This window comes from Physella acuta, unplaced genomic scaffold, assembly GCF_028476545.2.
Source record: "Physella acuta isolate Inbredline_101_S28 unplaced genomic scaffold, ASM2847654v3 ptg001671l, whole genome shotgun sequence".
Lineage (NCBI taxonomy): Eukaryota > Metazoa > Mollusca > Gastropoda > Physidae > Physella > Physella acuta.
This window is the reverse complement of record NW_026733184.1, coordinates 57,184-77,425: the sequence shown is the minus strand read 5'-3', so window position 1 is coordinate 77,425 and position 20,242 is coordinate 57,184. Positions and strand designations below refer to the sequence as shown.

Here is a 20,242-nt window from a genome sequence, read left to right as displayed (position 1 = left end):
CTGGGTCTTTTTATTTTTTTAAAACTAAAATCCTATTTTGTATTTAAGCACGGAACAATCTCTGTTTGACATAGTGGATACCCATACTACTGACATTGTTATAATTTGTAAGTAGATCTAGATCTAGATCTAAATCTAGTTCTAGAGCTACACTCAAATATACTAGATCTACATCTAGTCTATATTTAGATCTATAGTATTAATACTAGAAGATCTAGATATTTTTTTATAAATTATTAGTGGCCTAGATTCAGATGAGTTAGGCCGCGTTATGCTGTTTCTATGGCGATTGTTCTCACACACAACACATGACCAGGCCAATGTGACCTGTGTAATAATAATTAGGCCTATAATATTAATTATTAATAGATCTAGATTTAGTGTAATTTGTTGTTGTGACTCTGTGTGTGTGTGTGCACTAATTACTTAGTGTTGAGTCTACCCACTGTAAAAAAAATACTGTAGGTCAGGTTGTCTTGTCATGCCATCATGCATGCATGGTCTCATCACTCATGTCTCATTCTATGTTTCTTGCTGATACTCTGCTTTGAGAGAGTGCTATAGTTGATACTAGATTCTACTTACTTACTTACTACTAATCTAGATTTTAAAAAAGGTAAATGCATATGCAACACACAAACAATAAAGAAAACAGCGCAAAACACACAAAAGAAAATGCAACACAAACTCAAAAACGCAACGCACAAACAAAAATGATAACACAAAAGAAAACGCAAAACACAAAAGAAAATGCAACACACAAACTCAAAAACGCAACGCACAAACAAAAATGATAACACAAAAGAAAATGCAAATGCGTTATCAAACAAACGGCAGTGTTTTTTAGCTATAATGCTCTCACTAACGTCTGTGCAATTTGCACTCCCATTTTTTGTACTTAAATAGCATTATTTAGCGTGAGTTGATTTTCTTTTAAAATTACCTCCCCTGGCAAAATCATTTAACATTTTAATTAATTAGTTTTTTTGATCCAATATCAATAAAATGTATCATTTTTTTCTTTTGTTGACGTATGCTAAAGCGTAAAAACTTTGCAGGGTATCAAAAAATGTAACTTGTTACATAAATAGACCACACTCACACTCTATAGTCTATACTCTATTACTTATAATAAGACAATGTGATGCAAGTAAAATGCACAACATCTCGATATGTTACTAGATTCTCTATAGATAACAGATAACAGAACTAATCATAAAATTAAAATGGGCCCAACATGATCTAAAAATAAACACCCAGAATATCCAAATACTAAAAATATATCAGACAGATATCTAAATCTAGTTTTGTAAATACAGTACCAAAACAAAAGCATTTTTCGTCTCTATCAGCAATAATGATCATAGCTCTTTAACTACTGTAAGTCTAAGATAACTCCCTGTTACTGGGACTAGTCTAGACCAGAGAAAGCTAGCTCCTTGGATCCCTTTCAAAATGAAAGTTGCCTCACATTAAGTTTCAGTTACACTGCGCTCTTGTTGCTTTATAATGACAATTTCTAACTTTTTTATTTATAATGTAAAATTTCTAGATAAATTTGACCCCTTCCCCCCATATCCATTCCAAATCCTACCAACATCAGTGATTGCAATGTGCAACAAGTTAATTCTTTACTGTTTCTTGTTTTCCTTGACAGTTTAGAAAATGTCTGATCAAGCTTCTGAGGCATCACAGGATTTAAAACCAGAAAACACTGCAGCTGAGAGTATGTATAATCTAAATCATTTCAAGATTCTGAGTGGGTTTGAGTAGTCATAGAGTCAATATATATTTTTTTTTAATGTAAATTTAATTTTTATGTAAAATTCATTTATTGTTTTGTTTCTTTTTTGTGTAGAAAAAGAAAGCCTTGAAGATCTCTTAGCAACCCTTGGTCAACAGATTCGCAACTCAGACTGGCTTCAACAAAACACACCTGAAAAGTTTGAAGAAGAAAATCCAGAAATTGCCCAGGTTTTTAAAAATATTGCCAATGACAGCAAAGCAAAAGGTGATGGTGGGCAGGGTTGAAAGTTCAAGAACAGCTTCCATGATTTGCTGTGATACTACAGACATTCAATCTTTTGAAAAACAAGTGAGGCATGTACAAGAAATTGTAAAAGAAAATAGATCACACAGCGCTTGGTCAATCTAAGCTTTGAACTAATAGATGTGATTGAAATATTTATTCATTTGTGACCTTGATTCCTGTTGTTTAGGAACTGAAATAGTTTGTTTGGCAGTACCACATGGGAAGGTTAATGTTTGTTGCGTTAGAGATACTATGATGTGTATTTATTTTTGTTGTTCAGCTGAGTTATCAGCACTGGATGTCTGTTGTTTTAAGGATTAAAATTTATACTGTGACTAATAATGAGAAATTAGTTCTCACATTTTGATTTGTGTATAAAACTATGTCAACAGCTGTGTGGACCTGATTGTAAAATTTAATGAATGTATGCCTGAATGAGATCTTTTGATTAAAATATTTCCATCATTTTTAAGAGTATGGAGTATTCATGCAGTACCAATAGTTTACTTTACTATGTATTTTATGTATAGGGGTACTTGAGAATGAAAAAATTTTACTGCTGAAAAAAATAAATTTAACATTGATATATATAATGTAATTTCAATTTAGTTAGAATTTCTACGCATAATCTGTATGATAATAAATTTTGTTTTAAATGTTTTATTCTGTGTGAGGTATTTATTTAGTTAGTGTTGGTTGTGGCCTTAATTCCCCTTCATTTTGACAATGGACAGTTCATTGCTGGGATGAATTAGAGCATGTTGATTTGTGTGACACCTGTATGTGAAGGTATTGTGTGCTCAGCACCACGACTTTTTTGAGGTTTTTGGACAACTCTTTTTTATATGCGACTGATTATTGTTACATACCCTTCCATGAACTGGTACCCTGATAGTTAACAGGGTAGGTGAAGTAGAGTTTGCTTGTTTATATGACATTTGATTGTATGCCACAAACCTTGTTGTTACTTTCAATAATGTGAGTCAGGTACCCAACAGAGATTGGTGACCAGATACCTTACAGATTTAATTCCCGGATCAAAACTTTAAACATTTATATGGGCAGTTATGAGGTATATTGCCAACAGTCTCATTAGCCTTTATTAGGCAAGATATAACTGATATTGATAAGCAAACGCTGTTTACATACATGGGTCAAAGACGACCATACTTATTACAACTTTTTAAAAGTTGGAGATTACGAACTCAATTTTTTAGAACTTGTCTGTCCAAATATAGTTTAGTACTTGCCTTGTCTATTCTATCCAAATATAGTTTGGTACTTGCACCATTCTAGCCTTGCTTGAGTACAAGGTTGAGAAATGTTGAAAAATTCACTACAGACATGAATAAACCAATCTCACACAAAAGAGCTATTCTAAAAATGTATAAAACAGACACCAGCTTTAAAATCTGTAGTTTAATACTTAGTAGAATTTTCACAATTTTGATCAAATGTTTTTCAAGAGTCTTTTTTTTATTCTTAAAATGTGATTTTAAAAAAACAAGTTAGCAATCTTAAAACTATTTAAATTTACAAGTATCATTTAAAATAAACTAAAATTATTTCCTGGTTTTAAAAGTAACTATGTTGCTTTAAAACAGCAGTGTTTCTAAAATAAGTTTGCAGACATCTTCCCTTATATATGATAGCTTTCCTAACTTTAAAATACTTTTTAAAAATTACCCCTCAAAACAACATAATATTTTTTAACCTATGCTCCCAAATGACCCCTTGATTACCCTACTGAGACATATAATAACTCATAACACATACACCAAACAGTACCATAAATAACTTGTACAAATAGCAAAATTTGTGTTATTCATTACATATATGATGGTCATACATGTATGATAGTCACACACAGAGGACAGGTTTAATGAGGAAAAAATGAACACAAGTGACTTTAAATATTGAGTTTCATAAAGTCATTTACATTCTATGAGTATTATATCCCAGTATTAAAGATATATGAGATTTCGTGTATACACTATATATAGATCTATATAGATTGGATTAAACTGTGCTTAATACAAGTAAAGGATTTATTTTTTCCTGTGTTCCAAATCTCAATACTTTAGTCAAACATAATTTTCAATAAAAATACAACTCTAAACAATACAAATTGCTGTTGACAAACAGGTTTTAAAAAAATTATCTTTGGTAAAGTTTACAAAATTACCATCAAATAATCCATTGGAAGTAATTTATTTTAAAAATGGAACTGATCAAGTTTTTTTAAGCCATATTAATTTTAAAGCATTCATAATCAAAATATGAACATCTTCACCAAACGAAATGTTACTGGCTTTGGTGACCTTATTTATGTAGGAAAAAAACATTGAGATATGTCTTGGTATGGTCTCAGCTAAACAAATCACAGCTTCAACCACAAATATCTAATTGTGTGATACATTATTATTATTTGCAGCAGTAATTTTCACACAAACATTTGATAAAGAATGTTCATGCATAAATTATAATCAAGCATTAATAGTAGTACTACAACAGTGCTTGGTTCTTTGAAGCTACTAATTCTACTATATTTTATTTGAGTAAATGTTAAATTAATCATTTTGATGTTACAGAATAGAAAACTATGCATTCTGTCACCCATGTTTCTCATAATAAAAGATTTACAAAAAATGAACATCTCCATTTTCTTTAACCATAGCAAACATGCCTCTAACTTGCCTAAACACTAGCCAATGAATACACCCACACTATATGAAATGAAACTAATAAATGTCCTGAGGTACATTGGTACAACATTTTGATGATGCTACAAACAAAATGAGAATCTCATCAGTAAAATTAAAATCAGTAATAATTTAAGACCTGTTATATTGTTATAATCTCATTATGGCAAAATCAAAATAGGCCTACAAGATTTGCATTTAATCCAGCACTGTGTTACATATATAAATAGTTAAATTCTTCTTTAACATCCTTACATATGAAGAAGCGTTCATAACATAAATACGGATATTGAAATATTGACCCTATTGATAAATGAAACTTGATAGATGTATTCATACAATGGTTTATAATATTCAACACAAGTTATAGCTGTGTAGAAAAAAACTCGTATCTAGATCTAGTATTAAGAAAAGAATATAACTCAATGTTTTTTCGCAAGATGACTCACAACAAAAACATAAATAAAATGTATACATTCTTAAATCTTATTAATGTGAGGATAATTCATGTTACTGTATTTTCTGGATAATAAGATGACTTTTTATCCCAAGTAAATCTTAAAAATTTGCAGTGTTATCTTATTAGGTGGTTTTATATTCCATTCTCTAAATGCGAACTGGAAAAGTTGGGGGGGGGGGGGGGGGGGTGTCATCTGAAAGACCAGAAATACTTTAGGCCAACTTGAAAAAATTTTTAAAAACATTTTAGTGTGGTTCATACTTCTTACACTTGCAGTATTCACAATCTAAAAACACAAAAATGTCATAATATTAGAAGTTACGTGGCATCTTAACAGATACTAACTTTTTGTAAAAAAGCAAATGGTAAATAACATAATTATTGCTTCTTTCAATTTAATAATTTTTTTTTTTAGAGGACATAAAATCTCATACTGCTATAAAATATATTTTTTAAAAGTGAAGTATAAAAATAACTTTTCTCTTGAATTCTATAAAACACTTAACCATGTAAATTCACTATTTTAATATACCAGCAAGTATGGATTTTGATAAAAATCCAACAACAAACTGAAAATAGCTTGATAAGTACTTTTAGTAAAATTCTTATTTTTTTAATATAATCCTGACTATCTTAATTTAACTGCAGCATCAATTGTCTGTTCTGAAAGTATTACAAAAACACTATATATGGAACATTAAAAATACAAATCCTTTAAAATTGTGACTAGTTAATAACATGCATTTGCATACAACACTGTACAGGATAATTCATCAGCAGGGAAACAGTTAAGAGAAATTTATGTTTATATTTTTACAATGGTCATAAACTGAACCATATCACAGTAATAAGAATTATTTAAAAAACTTAATTTTTGTTTATCGTCAATATCAAATGTAGGATTCTGTGTTTAATCTTCATCAATGTGAGTTTACTGTTTAAAATTTTCAAAAAGCAATCAATCTGTGCATGAATAAACAAAAAAAGATATGTTTAAAAGATATTTATATCCTTTGTCAATGAGTCCTATTAAAATGCAGCAAAATCTGCAAAATCAACCTGCTAAGTCTATTGAAAAATCATTTAAAAAAGTTTAAACTTTATAGCAGCAACCACTACAACAATTTAATTCAACATAAGTTAAAAACTGGCCATACTAAAACTTGTTAAAAAGAGAATTGAAAGCACCAAGTAACAATAGCAATAGATAAGTAGCAGATAAAGTCCCTACTAATGAATCCTTTTAGCCTTTAAGAAAATTTTTTTTTTTAAAATAACCAATATGTGGAGATAAAACAAATAATATAAAAACAACAGTACAAGTATATCGACCAGGAATATGATAGAAAAATACATTTCTACATACCGTTGATGGTTTATACAATAAACTTGTAATTTATTTGACATCATTATTAATAGAAAACTATTTAAACATATTAGTGTGACCAAATTTAATATACTATTTTTTGTTTCTTTGTGATAAACTTAACACACTCAACGACATAAATATCTCTGCTGCTTCAAGAATTTAAATGAGTTAGGCTTAAAAGTAAAGTTCCCTTTTGGAACCTGATGGTCCATAGGGGAACTGGAGTAGAGTTTTAGTGACCTCAGCATATGAAGGGATCACGTGGTCAGCACTATGCCCAGCCACATTTACTTTACCTATCGTGAGTTAGGTACCGATTAGAGCTGGGTGGCCTCAAGGACGTTCTACTGACTTGAACCGGGATTCAAACTTGAGACTTTTGGGTCAGCTTAAAATAATTCAGGTATGATAACGGAATCAATTCCATCATAGAATATATACAATACCCGGGGCAATGGAAACAACTGTGATATATTGGCTCATTGAAGGTTAAAATAATATCTCTTCACAAACCAAAAAGAAAGATAAAAATGGTATTTGTAAAACAACAAATTAAAAGTCACAAGTGAAATAAAGTAATTAAGAAACCTTTTTTTTAAAGTTTAAAATAAAATAAAATTCTCTTCATGGAGAGTTAAAGAAGAGCTTGTTTACACAGCCAATATTGTAGGAAAATATTTTGATAAAGATTAAAATATAGGCACAAAAAAAACAACTGTCAACCTTTAAAAGAAATGTAAAAGAGGATGTAAAATTAAAGTAATATTGTTCTGTTCCATTGGAATTCTGAGATTTTTCAATATTTAAAAAAAAATATTTTTAAATGTTACAAATATTGTTAATTAATATCATGTTGATTTTCAGTTTGTTCATCTTGAGAATTCTCGTCATCGGCATTGATAATATATTCTCCAGTTAGGAGAGCTTCTTCCTCTGCTGTTCTTATTTGGTTATTTTTCCTGTAGTAAACAAACTGGATTAATATCTGTTTACTTCATAAGGAAACAACAGTGTGAATAAGGGGAAAGAATCTACAAAATGATATAAATGATTAAGACTATGTATGATAGAAAATTATATTGAAAGCAAAAATTAGGCATTGCTTTGATAATTGACAGAAAGTTTTAAAATATATTATAATTTTATGTACTGTGAGGAAAGAAATCTTACGGCCCTGAATAGTACTTAAACAACCTGCTTTTACTTTCCTTGATTTGACACATAAATTCACTGAATTGAGAAGAAACAGGGGCATCCTAAATACTCAGAGATCACACATAACCTGTGAACTTAACCATGCAACCAAGGATTTTAAAATTATGGGATACATCTTTCTTTACAACCACCCTTCATACAAATAGCAACCATTCAATAACAGCTCAAGCACAAAAGAGGACAGAGATGATGATGACACTTTAGATTCAGTATCTATGACAACATGTTTTTATATAGTGACTCAAGGATACAGTGCAATCAAGGAAGACAACTCCAAAGCTTCCCAGCAACCATGGCAACTTCTCTATGATGTAATCCTGGCTGAAATCCAGGATTACGATTTGACCTCCGTAGGTAAGATTACCAAAAACAGCCAGAGTGAATGTTAAAAAAGCTAGACCTTCCGTTGATCGGGCTTTCACCTGCAATACATTTTGATCAATGACAATAGGCCAACTACTTTTTATACTAATTATTAATGATAATTAAGATTATATAATTAAAACAAGATGGTCAAGAGGTCATGCATAAGCCTAGTCAAAAAGCCTAGTTTTAGATTTTCAGCTATACATTCTCTTGTCCTTTACCTCCTCTAAATGTTGCCAGATAAATTATAAAGAATATATTTTAAACTTATTCTTAAATAAATTCTTGAACAATAACTTTACAAATACATTCCCATCTTGCCCCACTCCAAACAAATTATTTAAAAATTAAATTTTAAAACCTAACAATCAAATAAGGCTTTAGAGCACAAAAAAAACTTACGTTTTTATATATTTGGGAAACGCGAGAACCCAAATAAAACACAGCAGACACTACCCCCATCAAGTATCCTATAACATTTCTTGGGTTCTGTAAATATACATAAATATAAAATAAATAAAATCATAGCAAGCTTTAAAATCTAAAACGATTTTGATAAACTTAATTCATAATTATTTAATAATTGTGAAATAATCCTGATTGGCATTTTAAAAATAAATATTTGTGAAAGTAAATTAAGTATTCTATATATGACTCTCCTTTACAGTTTAAAACAAAGTAACAAAAAAAAAACTTTATAAATGCAATAAAAATTAAAATCTTTTATATGACCAATTGACAAACAAATATAAAAAGTTACACAAAACTTACATTCCAGTATAATGGATCTTTAACATCATCAACTTCATAAACAGACAACAGTGAACGGGAGACATGGCTTGGATGTATACTATTTTCAGCAGTATTTGCAAAAATAGACCACATGTACTGTTTCCCAATGAAGGAAGAAATAGCAAACACACCCATCAGGCATAAAACTGGTTTCGGTGATTTTTGACGACCTATCAGATCTTTTCTATCTAGAATAAGAATTAAGTAGAATTTTAAATTTGAGTCATGATTTTGAGCCAACTTTCATTACAATTTTTGTAGTCAGATTTAGATGCTTAAGTTGTTTTCATTTTACATAAATTCATTCAATACACCAATAAGAGATCGAAAGGTATTAATAACATTTTTTTTAAACAATTAGTATTAGGTACAATTATTTTAAATTGCTATAGACTGAACATTAATCAACAAGAGTTAATATAAAAGCTATAAATATGTATTCCTAAAGTATATTATAAATGAGTAGATAATTTATAGAATTAGAACTTTTACTTTTATTGTACCTTAATTCTTTTAAATAAAATCTACCTAATAAAATACCATCATGCATAATAAATCTATTATATTTTTTCTTGCTTAACCCTGATTGATTCTTTTTTTTTCAAACAATACCTTCTGAAAGATCTGCTCTTCTCTTTTTATGAATACAAAAGTAGTAAAGAAACTGAAGCAACAATAATACATCCATGCCCACAAAATACCCAGCAAGGATAATCTGAAACAAATAATTTCAATATATTAATAATGTCCTGTATTGTTTGTAATATCAAAATTTGGCTAAATTGTTCTTAAAGGGGTAGTTTCAAATGTAAATATATATAAAAAGGTCACCATATTCTATATAATATTTGTAAGCAGATATTTTTAAAAATATTTCTAAGTTGGCTGTCAGCAACCTAACATTTCTAACTTGAAGATTGTTCTATATATATAATGTAAAAGGTTAATGCTTTACACTTACTTGGCAATTGCTCTACATATAATGTAAGATTATAAGCTACTTACTTGAAAGCTTGTGTGCGAGAGGTTAATGATAATGCTCAATACTTGAAAATTGTTCTATATATAATATGAGATTTGCACACTTAATTGAAAACTTTCTATCCAAGAGGTTAATGCTCTATACTTACTTGAAAATTGTTCTATATATAATATAATATTTGTATTTGAAAACTTTCTATCCAAGAGATTAATGCTCCATACTTACTTGAAAATTGTTCTGCCTCGTTAAAAGACACCCAGTCAAATTGGCCAGGTCACCACCAGCCCACTGGAGTATCAAGAGGAAACTCAGTCCCGCCATTCCATCTATGTGGCAGAAGTTTTTACACATCTGACTATTGCAATTAAAGAGAAATAAATGAAATTTACCAGCAATCAAGAAAACTTTTTCTAGCCAGCAGGGTAAGTATTATTTTAATATCATCATCATAATTTCCTGTTCTTGCCCAAGACACATGGGGCAGATGAAGTAGTTCATCTGCTTCAGAGACCTCATAAGTTAGGCTCCCATCAGAGATGGGTGGACTCAGGGACATTCCACTGATTTGAACCCGGATTTGAACTCGAGACTCTTGAGTTAGCAGTCTAGCTCTCTACCGCTTGGCCACACTGTCCCATATTATTTTAATATAGGCCAAACAAATTTGCAATACTGTCTTTACATTTAAATTATTATAAACCTCTAAAACGTGTAATACAAAACTCATCAAAGAAAATAAAGTAAAACTTTTTAATGCAGAATAACTCATACTTACGGAAAACCAACCAAACCCCACAATACAAGAGAGGCAACTCCAAGATAAGCAGAAGCTTGTTCTCTCGCAGTAATACAGCATTCTCCCATCACAGCATAAACCCATTGCACCCCGTCTACACAATCTGTTCCATTTGTTTGATTGACAGGAATGTTAAGCTTCAGTAGTGATAAATTATACTGGGTTTCCATGATTGATGACTTTTCGTCAGTGTTGAAAGATAAGATTGGTTGTAGGCCGTCTGTAATAAATTAAATTAAATTCATTAGATGCATAATGCTAAAACTGTGTGGTATCAACACCCTATACCATAAAGCATTTAAATCTAACAACGGCCCTGCTAAATATTAATTGAAAAGCTAGAAGAATACCATAAAGTTCTGATACGTTTATAATATCTTTTATTTTATTGTTTAGAAAATAGACCGACACAAAGTTTAAGGACAGTTGTATTTTTAAACTCTTTAATCTTGGTATTTTTTTTAAAACCAAAATCACATACCTGTACTCAACAAATAAATATATTTTTAATAAAGGTCTACCCATGTAATTTAAAATATATCCTACTTTAATTACAGCTGATACACTTACATGAGTAATAAACTTCTTAGTAACTCAATCGTTAATTGACTGAGTTACTTGAAACTCAGACTCAGGATAGACTCATTGCAAGTCACTGTCACCAAGCTCAATCGGAAGAGGCTCTATTAGTAAAGTAATATATTATTCGTAATTTAAAATTTATACACAAAAATTCAATCGATAAAATCATAAATTTAAAATAGTTGCACTAACTGGAAATAGTGGAAATATGAATTGAAGAGTAGAGAGTAAAATTTTCTAAGTGTCTACTCAGAAGATGCTGCTGCCCAACCTATGCTAGTTCGGCCGGCAGAAGTTGCAGAACTTAATGACCTCGGAAAATGGCGAGTTTTTATAAAGACTGCATCAAAAGTCTGGATGTCGAAACGCCTATTTAGTAGACAGCTACTCATCTACTAGATCTAGTAACTAGTCTGTGAGTCAAGTACTGTAGTCTGTAGTAGTAGAAGTAGACTAGTGACTGTAGTAGTAGTTAATTTAGATCTAGTAGTAGTAATTTTTTGAGTAGTTAGTTACTAAGTTAGTAGGCTAAGGGGTCGTCCATAAATGACATCACACTCGTAGGGGGGTGGTGTCAGTAATTTTGTGACAGTGTGTGATGAGGGGGAGGGGCGGTTCAGATGGTGCGACATCACCTTTTTACATTATAAAAAAGCAATGTTAGAAAATGAATTTTAGATGTTTTTCACGTTTTTAGAAAACTGTTTTAGTAAATAGTAATAGGAATTGATTAAAATAATCTATGTTGACAGAGTTCAGACAAGATTTTGGAAATATATAGATGTTTTAAGAAAAATTCAACTGCGACTTTGAGGAGGGGTTGTAGACTGAGATGTGGCGTCATTTTAGGGGGGGGGGTCTGGCTTTTTGTGACGATGTGTAACGGGGGGGAGGTAAAAATTGTCCAAAAAAAGCGTGACATCATTTATCACGGATGCCCCCTAACTACTACTAACTACTAGATTCTAGATCTAGATCTACTTAGGGTTGCCAGATACCTTTTCCGAAAATACTGGACACCTTTCCATCCTTCCCTTCTCAGGTATGCCGCAAAGCAGAAGAAGGGGGGTAACAGAGTATTATTCATATACTTGTCCAGTATTTATATTTATTTTATCCTGGACAGTCTGCTCAAATACTTGACTGTCCAGTTTAAAACTGGACACCTGGCAACAGTGGTAGGCTAGAAGGAGATCTAGTTCTATAGTAGGCCTATAGGATTAAAAGTAATACTAATAACAACTAATAGTAATAGAGAGTAGAGATGGTCTAAACTAAAGTTTAACTAACTTAAAAGTAAAGTAAGTTAACTTTACTGTAACACTGTAACAGTAGTACTTTACTACTTTACTTCAACTTGTCTGTCACTTTCACTTTTTGGGTAATCTATCGTTTTGGGTACGTAAAATCGCCCGCGATTTGTAATGTGAAAAACAGGTGACTCCTTAAATTTTAATAATTATTTCACATTTTGAGGAGGATTTATGTTTTTAAAAATTCAAAAATGTTTCCTTGATTCATTTATGTAACTGTTTTTAAACAATTGAATTAAAACTTTTCCGTAATAAATGAAGACTAGCGATGTTTCCAACAGATGCAACCATGCTCATTTACTATAGCAGCCATCTTGTCAGAGTTTTATTTTTATAAGCTTTTAGCGCCAGTTTCAGGGGGAAGCCACTCTATTTTACAAATGGCTGCTGTTTATATAGCAAATCTTGCTCTCAGACACTGCTGTTTAAAGTTAATTTCTGGCCTATATCGATATATTTAGCCATTGATTTAGGTTTATTATTCATTTATCTATAATATTTGACACAAAAGTATGACAATATACTTCTATTAAAGCCTTGACAACGAGGTAACGTTTTCGTACATAAATAGCCGCGGGCGATTTTACGTACCCAAAACGATAGATTACCACTTTTTGTAAGTCTTAAGTCTTAACTTAATAATATAATTTCTAAATTTTAACTTAAGTAAGACTAAGAATATCTAGATCTAGATCTAAATTTAAAATTAAGCCATCAAAAGTAAAGTAGTCTTACACAATTCACTTGACTACTAGATCTAGATCTAGATCTATTTAATTTAAATTATTTTAATTTAGACTTAGGCAATCTACTTATTTCTCTAGTAGTCTAAATATAGTAAATAACGTAGATTACATCCCCTGTTGAATGATGGTAAGTGCAGTTGCCGAAAATAATATTTAAAAAAAATGAAACAAAAATTTAAAAAAAAAATGAAACAAAACATGGATGTGTCCAATGTGAATATAGATCTACATCTCATGTAGGGCCTAGCTAACTTGAAGAGTTGTGTTATGGTTTCTATTCATTTAACAAGTCAAAATGAAACGAATTTGGTATCGACATGATTAAGTTATAATTCTAGGTCTAGGCTTACAGTTATGGATTAGGTTTCATTTAACACAGGATAAACAGAACATAGGCCCTAATAAATCTTGAACCTTTCCCCTTTTGGCTTTTACTTTTCAAACTTAGATATTAGAATTAAACATAGATCTTCTAGATCTACATTCTAAACGCTTTTGTTCGGTTCAAAACGCACGTTTATTTGTCACTTTGTTGGATATGGTAAATCTTGTAACTTAATTCCGACCAACTTTTAATTAATGCAGCGATGTCGTTTTAACTTTCCAGATACATTCTGATTCGTCTCTGGTGACACAGCCAGAGGAGTAGCGACCCTTCCCGGCGCCCGGGGACATGACAAACTTTTCGATTTGCACCCCCCTCCCCTAACCTTTCAATTTATTTTTCCAACCCATTTTGGCGCCCCCTAAGGTCGGCGCCCTGGGACATATGCCCCCCCTCGCTACGCTACTAGACACAGCAGCAAGAATATATATTATTTTTTATGAAATTAGACATTAGGTTAGTCATACAAATTTAATTTTAAAATTGCTAAAGTCAATATTTAATGGGGAGATAAAAAGATAAAATACTAGCGATCGCTAGATGCTTACTGATCGGGTTTTAACGCAAATGAAATATTTTCAGTCACAGCCTATCAGTGTTTCTTCCAGACTTTTTTCTCCGGGGGTGCAATTGAAATTTTCGGGGGGGGGGGGGGGGGGGATAACAATTTTCGGGGGGGGGGCGGACACTGTCAAAAGTATATATTTTCTATATAAATTCCATATTCTATATAAATAAATTCTATATAAATTTCGAGGGGGGGCGGTAGACTTTTTTCTTGGGGAGGGGGGGGGGGGGGGGGGGGCGGTGCCCCCCCCCCCCCCCCCCCTCCCCGAAGAGATGCCTGGAAGAAACTCTGTAGCCTATGTGATGTCAACTTCATGTAGAACGAATATCTAAACATTGTGTGGGTGGGGGGAGGGGGGAGAGAAAATATTTTTTTTAAAAGCTTTAAAATAATTAGCACTGAAAAAAGTAAACAACACTAATTTGCTTTCGTAAATAAAAGCGTGGTAGCCAGAAAACGCTATAGATTTTTTTATTACAGAGTTTCGTTTAGTATTTTAACCGAATTATTACTGCAAGCTAAAATTTAAAGACAAGAGATTTAAATAATGGTGAAAAACACAAATAAACTGAAATGTTTAAAAGAAATTCCAAACATGGGGGCGAAAAGACAAGACATGCTCTACTACACGCTAACTTTGTGATTTGTGCATCCCTCTTGCATATTCCACATGTGCCCAGTGTATGTAATTCTTAATCTTAAAAGGGGTCATCCATAAATGACGTCACGCTTTTTTGACGATTTTTACCTCCCCCCTCCCCTCCGTCACACATCGTCACAAGAAGCCAGACCCCCCCCCTAAAATGACGTCGCACCTCAGCCTACAACCACCCCCCCCCCCCCCCCCCCTCAAAATTGAAGTTGAATTTTTTTAAACATCGATATTTTTCAAAAATCTTTTCTGAACTCTGTCAAAATAGAGTATTTTAATCAATTCCTATTACAATGTATCAAAACAATGTTCTAAAACGCGAAATAGCGTCTAAAATTCGCTTTCTAACATTGCTTTTATATAATGCAAAAGTGTGACTTCGCACCATCAGAACCTCATCACACACCGTCACAAAATTACTGACCCCCCTCCCCCCTACGAGTGTGACGTCATTTATGGACGACGCCAATCTCTAATTTTGGTATTTGTGCAAGATTTCCTTGTTTATTTGTATTCACTATGAATAGATTATATTCTTTTTAAAACGTTCCAAAGTTTTCGTAATTTTTGATAACTTCAGTTGCACATTTTTTGTGACACACATTTTTATTATGCGCTGTTTTGGGCGTTTTACAGCACATTGAATAGAGATTTTACCCCGGATCAAGTCAACTTTACTCAAGGCAAAAAAAACAAGTTAATAAAAAGTCTAGTAACAATTTAAGCGCAATTTCCTTATGTTATCCATAACAATATTTAATTTTTTGTGACCGAACGAAAGGATATTTTTTTGCGCTAAAAAAAGGACAACTATATTAACCTATATCAACGGAAATAGTTTTATTTTAACGAGTAGGCCTACACGATGCTCAGTTTAAATGTTCGTCCTAGGCCTACAAGATGCTCAGTTTAAAAAAGTAGTAAATATTTTTTTGTGACCGAACGAAAGGATATTTTTAAAAACTTTCTTCGGCAATATTGTTCTAAATTATGGCAGGAATCGATTGGTAAATGTTTCAAGTCGCTAAGTGGTCTGGTTGCCGAGATATGGAGCAAAAACTGCATTTTCCGGGAAATCCAGGAAGGAATTCCGGGAATTTTTTTGGCCCACAATCATCCTTGGAACTTGCTTAACATATTTGCTTTTGGAACTAGTCCTCGACATTGCTTTGTTGAGGAGGAGATACGACTTAAAGCTGCGGACACACATCCATCCATTCATACATCCAGAAATGACGAGTTAATAATCGCAATAGTCCAGAATGGAAATTGCGCTAAAAAGTAGCTAGGCCCTGCCAATTTCACTTGATCCTTTTGGGGCAATGTGTGAAAAGCGTTGATTAAAAATTAGTTTTCTAGGTTGATTTATGCCTACCTACGATAGCTTATCTGGTTCATACGTGCAAACAACCTTTGTCTTAATTTACAATTAGGTTCTATTTCAAAGGATAACAAAATCATTAAAAATGTTCCTGTTTGATATTGAAATCTGCATGCAATTTCGCTCTCGTTTAGCTTATAGAAATACGTTTGTCACATCATACTATGGGATTCGGTTTTTTGTGAGGACAGTTGACAAGAGGAGAGAATGGGTTTAAAATATACAAAGACTATCTTCACATCGTATAAAAGTAAAGTTCCCCTTTCAAACCTGACCAGTGTTTCTTCCCGACTTTTTTCTACGGGGGCGGCGGGGGACGGGGGGACGGGGACGGACACTGATAAAAGTATATATTTTCTATATAAATTCCAATTTGTTCGGGGCGGGCTTAGACTTTCTTCAGGAGGAGGGGGTTGCCCCCCCCATAGGCCTACTAATTGTTCAGTAGTGTTGGCAGGGCACAACTTAGAGAAAAACCAGAAGATTAAAATGACCAGAAGTGACTAGTGCCATGATATTAAGGATATTGACATGTCAGCTCCAGATTCAAAGAACAAGAATAAGAAAAACTACTAATCCCAACCTACGTTTATCAAACTTGATGTATAGGGGCCACCGATTTTATATATCCCCTTCGTGTCTTAAATTGGCGGAGGTAGATCTAAATGTAGGCTATTTCTAAAAATAAAAAATAAAACTTGTGATTAAGTATAATATCCACAGAGATCAAAACAGATTTGTTACATTTTTAAAACGAACTACTAGTTATATTAAATTAATCCTTGACTTACCAACAGCTGAATTACCAAGAGTGTTTCCCTCTTATAAGCCGTATATTACGCCAAAGTGCTTTGTTTAGAGTTTTTGTGTTGGTATACTTCAGTGCAACAGCCCACGTAATTTTCACTTAGTCTTGCGCTGGACTCTGTTACACAATAACATAAGCTGTTGCAGTGGACGTTTCAATCAATTTCCATCATATCGCGCACAGTGGTATACTTCAGACCGTTTAATAAGAGGGATGGTGGGGGGGTTGGGGGGGGGGGGGGGGGGGTGAGTGTTATTAGGCTAGGTATTAGCAAACAAAAGCACACACGAGAGTGTGGTGTAGCCAGATTTTTGAGGTTGGGAGAGCGGTGAATACTTGAAAGGGGGCCATATTTTTTTTTTTACGCTGGTAAATTTATAGCCTATAATATATATATATATATATATATATATATATATATATATATATATATATATATATATATATATATATATATATATATATATATATGCCTACATATTTTAGTTGACTCGATCACCGCACTGTTCAAACTGTCTTTACACATACTTAAAAATTTTAGCCCATGAGAAAGCTTAAGTTTTGATTGTAAAAAAAAATACTTTTTCAATTGTGATGGGATTGATGTTAAACTTAGTAATTTAGTAATTAGCAATTTTCGCGTGTATGCTATTTCTGACTAGTATGCTAGTTTTATAATATCTGGGCTTATGTTTTACAATTGAATGCTACGTATTTTGTTATTTAGGAGAAAAATGTAGGGTTGAACATTGGGCAAGTTTATTGTTTCGTATAAAAAAAGCAATTAACGGGGAAGGCATAACGTGCGTCTAGGAGGGGATCCGGACAAAAGGCCGACACGGCCTTTTGTCCTTGTCGGCCTTTTGTCTTGTCGGCCTTTCGTTCTACACCAGTCTAGGGAAAGACATCCATAATTTGCTGGCAAGCACAGGACTAATAAGAATGATTTTGGCAATTCACCTGGATAACTGCTTTTCTAAAAACCAGTAATGAACACATCTTCATAAACAAATGAGTCTGCTGGCTAAATAAATAGGGACCCTAAATATCACATTTTCAATGTTAGTGATTAAAAAACTGTGTTCAACCGTGAATGCTGCTTCGATATATATATATCACATAATGGAAAAAAATACCAACCTCTTACAAAGTTATCAATGATTACTAACAGCTTTTGGGTTCCAAACACATGAAACAATATAAAAATATGTTTTAAGTCTCTGCTTCTCTTTCTACTCGTCTTTTGAGTGGATCATAATTATAAAGACTCAAAAAACGAAAGACAACTAAGACTAACTGTAGACGCGCACAACGCAACTGACAGCTGTCAACGTATACAACACTTATATGATAATTATATGCAACATTTCCATCAGATGATGAGCCTCAACACTTGTGTCCCGCATCCAACAGCTTCAACATAGATCTATATCAGGGGTCTCCAAACTACGGCCCGCGGGCCGGATGCGGCCCACGAGGTCCTCTTATCCGGCCTGCTGAGATAAATTTGTCCACGGAAAAAAAACGTTTGTTGGTGATTGCTGTGGAACTTCGCTCAGAAAAATCAAAGACATGCCTGGAAGAAACTGGCCCCCGAGCTGAAGTTTGATACTTAATGCGGCCCTCGGACTGAAAAGTTTGGAGACCCCTGATCTATATGAATGTGCTTTAGTGCTGCGTCTTTGTTCAACTATAGAGATAAGACCAAGGGTTTATCAGTACATATGTTCCACCAACAATTAGTCGTACATCTTTGAACTTTAGAGATAACTTTTGGCGGGCGCTTTCATTAACCACTTTTTAATTATTTTACTAAATATAATCGTTAGCTATAATCTATATTTCGGGACCTCATGGTGTCACCCCCCCCCCCCCCCACCCGGATAAAAACTTTGTAATATATATATATATATATATATATATATATATATATATATATATATATATATATATATATATATATATATATATATATATATATAGGTAAAACCTATATATATTAATGTATACATAATATGCAATTGCAATTGGTGACATCCCCTTCCCAAGTTGCCTAATGGCATTAATGTGTGCACACAATCCACCTATTTATTTATGTGGAAAAAGCATAGTTTTCATCGTAAGTTATTAGATTTTGGTGTCATCCCCTCTACTTTCGTAGATTGACCTATCTGTTGTTCAAAATACTTAACAAACCTTTAATTCTCTCTATATTTTGAAGTTGGTGTCACCCCCCCCCCCCCTCGGTGATAGTTTTAAAGTGTGTACAGATAATGGTAAAGATGGCTATCTATAGTCATTTATCAGAACTGGTGGATTAACTCTTATTAACCATTAATTGAACTGGCAAAATGCATATTTCTTCTATATATTTTCAATTTTTTGCCATGATGTCACCCCCTAAATGGTGTCACCAGGTGTGGTCCGCACTCCCCGCCTCTAATCCAGAGTTTCTTCCAGGCATCTCTTCGGGGGGGCTTTGCCCCCCCGAAAAATTTTTACCGCCCCCCCGAACGAAATGAAATTTATATAATTTATATAGAAAATATATACTTTTAACAGTGTCCGCCCCCCCCGAAGAAAGTTTACCGCCCCCCCGAAGATTTCAAGTGCCCCCCCGGAGAAAAAAGTCTGGAAGAAACACTGCTCTAATCACCAGTAAGAATTATCTAACTGTAAGTGTGCAGTGTGAGGGTTTTTGATAAGGTAATAATCTAAGCCAACTTACAATACTATTATATGGGATTTTTGCCTTGTTTAAAATTTTTGAGTGCAAAATATGCAAGCAAGTACCAGTCTAAATTTGAGGTGAATTTAGCTATGCTTTACAAAAAGTTGTCATACAAAATATCCATTAACTAATAATAAATTAAACAAAAACACTAATTTAGAGCACAATTATTAGTATCTTTATAATTTCAAAAGAAAAAAAAAGAGATTGAAATTAAATATATCTGTACAGCGATCAGAAAAGAATGAAATAGTCTTCAATAATAATTACATCAGGCATTGAAGTTATCCATTCTTTGTTCAAAGCATGCCTAAATTTGGGATACTAAATATATAAAAATATTTTAAACAGGCAATGTAGAA

At 32.7% G+C, this 20,242-nt stretch overlaps 2 protein-coding genes across 5 annotated transcripts; one reads left to right on the top strand and one right to left on the bottom strand.

Moving 5' to 3' along the window:
- Positions 1-34: 34 nt before the first annotated feature.
- LOC131929762 (1-aminocyclopropane-1-carboxylate synthase-like protein 1) lies at positions 35-2,867 on the top strand. 3 transcript variants are annotated; one of them, XM_059286120.1, is made up of 3 exons: positions 35-107; positions 1,663-1,726; positions 1,859-2,866. In XM_059286120.1, the coding sequence occupies exons 2-3, from the start codon at positions 1,666-1,668 to the stop codon at positions 2,029-2,031; spliced, it is 234 nt and encodes a 77-aa protein (XP_059142103.1). In that variant the 5' UTR covers positions 35-107; positions 1,663-1,665; the 3' UTR covers positions 2,032-2,866. The 3 variants fall into 3 exon arrangements, with proteins under 3 accessions (XP_059142103.1, XP_059142104.1, XP_059142105.1); XM_059286121.1 differs by having other exon boundaries at positions 48-107; positions 1,658-1,726; XM_059286122.1 differs by having other exon boundaries at positions 52-111; positions 1,859-2,867.
- Positions 2,868-5,845: 2,978 nt separating this feature from the next.
- LOC131929760 (lysosomal amino acid transporter 1 homolog) lies at positions 5,846-17,214 on the bottom strand. 2 transcript variants are annotated; one of them, XM_059286113.1, is made up of 9 exons: positions 17,133-17,214; positions 11,285-11,397; positions 10,694-10,934; positions 10,144-10,273; positions 9,549-9,651; positions 8,916-9,124; positions 8,547-8,633; positions 8,030-8,200; positions 5,846-7,548 (listed from the first exon to the last, which is right to left on the bottom strand). In XM_059286113.1, exons 3-9 carry the CDS (start codon positions 10,882-10,884, stop codon positions 7,402-7,404), a joined length of 1,038 nt encoding a protein of 345 aa, XP_059142096.1. In that variant the 5' UTR covers positions 10,885-10,934; positions 11,285-11,397; positions 17,133-17,214; the 3' UTR covers positions 5,846-7,401. The 2 variants fall into 2 exon arrangements, with proteins under 2 accessions (XP_059142096.1, XP_059142097.1); XM_059286114.1 differs by lacking the exon at positions 17,133-17,214 and adding an exon at positions 13,345-13,423.
- Positions 17,215-20,242: the final 3,028 nt, after the last annotated feature.

Bases quoted from the DNA above. Each gene is read 5' to 3' on its own strand.
- LOC131929762 (XM_059286122.1), top strand. From the start codon at position 1,666: ATGTCTGATCAAGCTTCTGAGGCATCACAGGATTTAAAACCAGAAAAC. The intron at 1,727-1,858 runs GTATGTATAATC...TTTTTTGTGTAG, and splicing joins AGAAAACACTGCAGCTGAGA to AAAAAGAAAGCCTTGAAGAT.
- LOC131929760 (XM_059286113.1), bottom strand. From the start codon at position 10,884: ATGGAAACCCAGTATAATTTATCACTACTGAAGCTTAACATTCCTGTC. The intron at 8,634-8,915 runs GTAAGTTTTGTG...GTATATTTACAG, and splicing joins AAGATCCATTATACTGGAAT to AACCCAAGAAATGTTATAGG. The intron at 8,201-8,546 runs GTAAGTTTTTTT...AATGTATTGCAG, and splicing joins TTTCCCAAATATATAAAAAC to GTGAAAGCCCGATCAACGGA.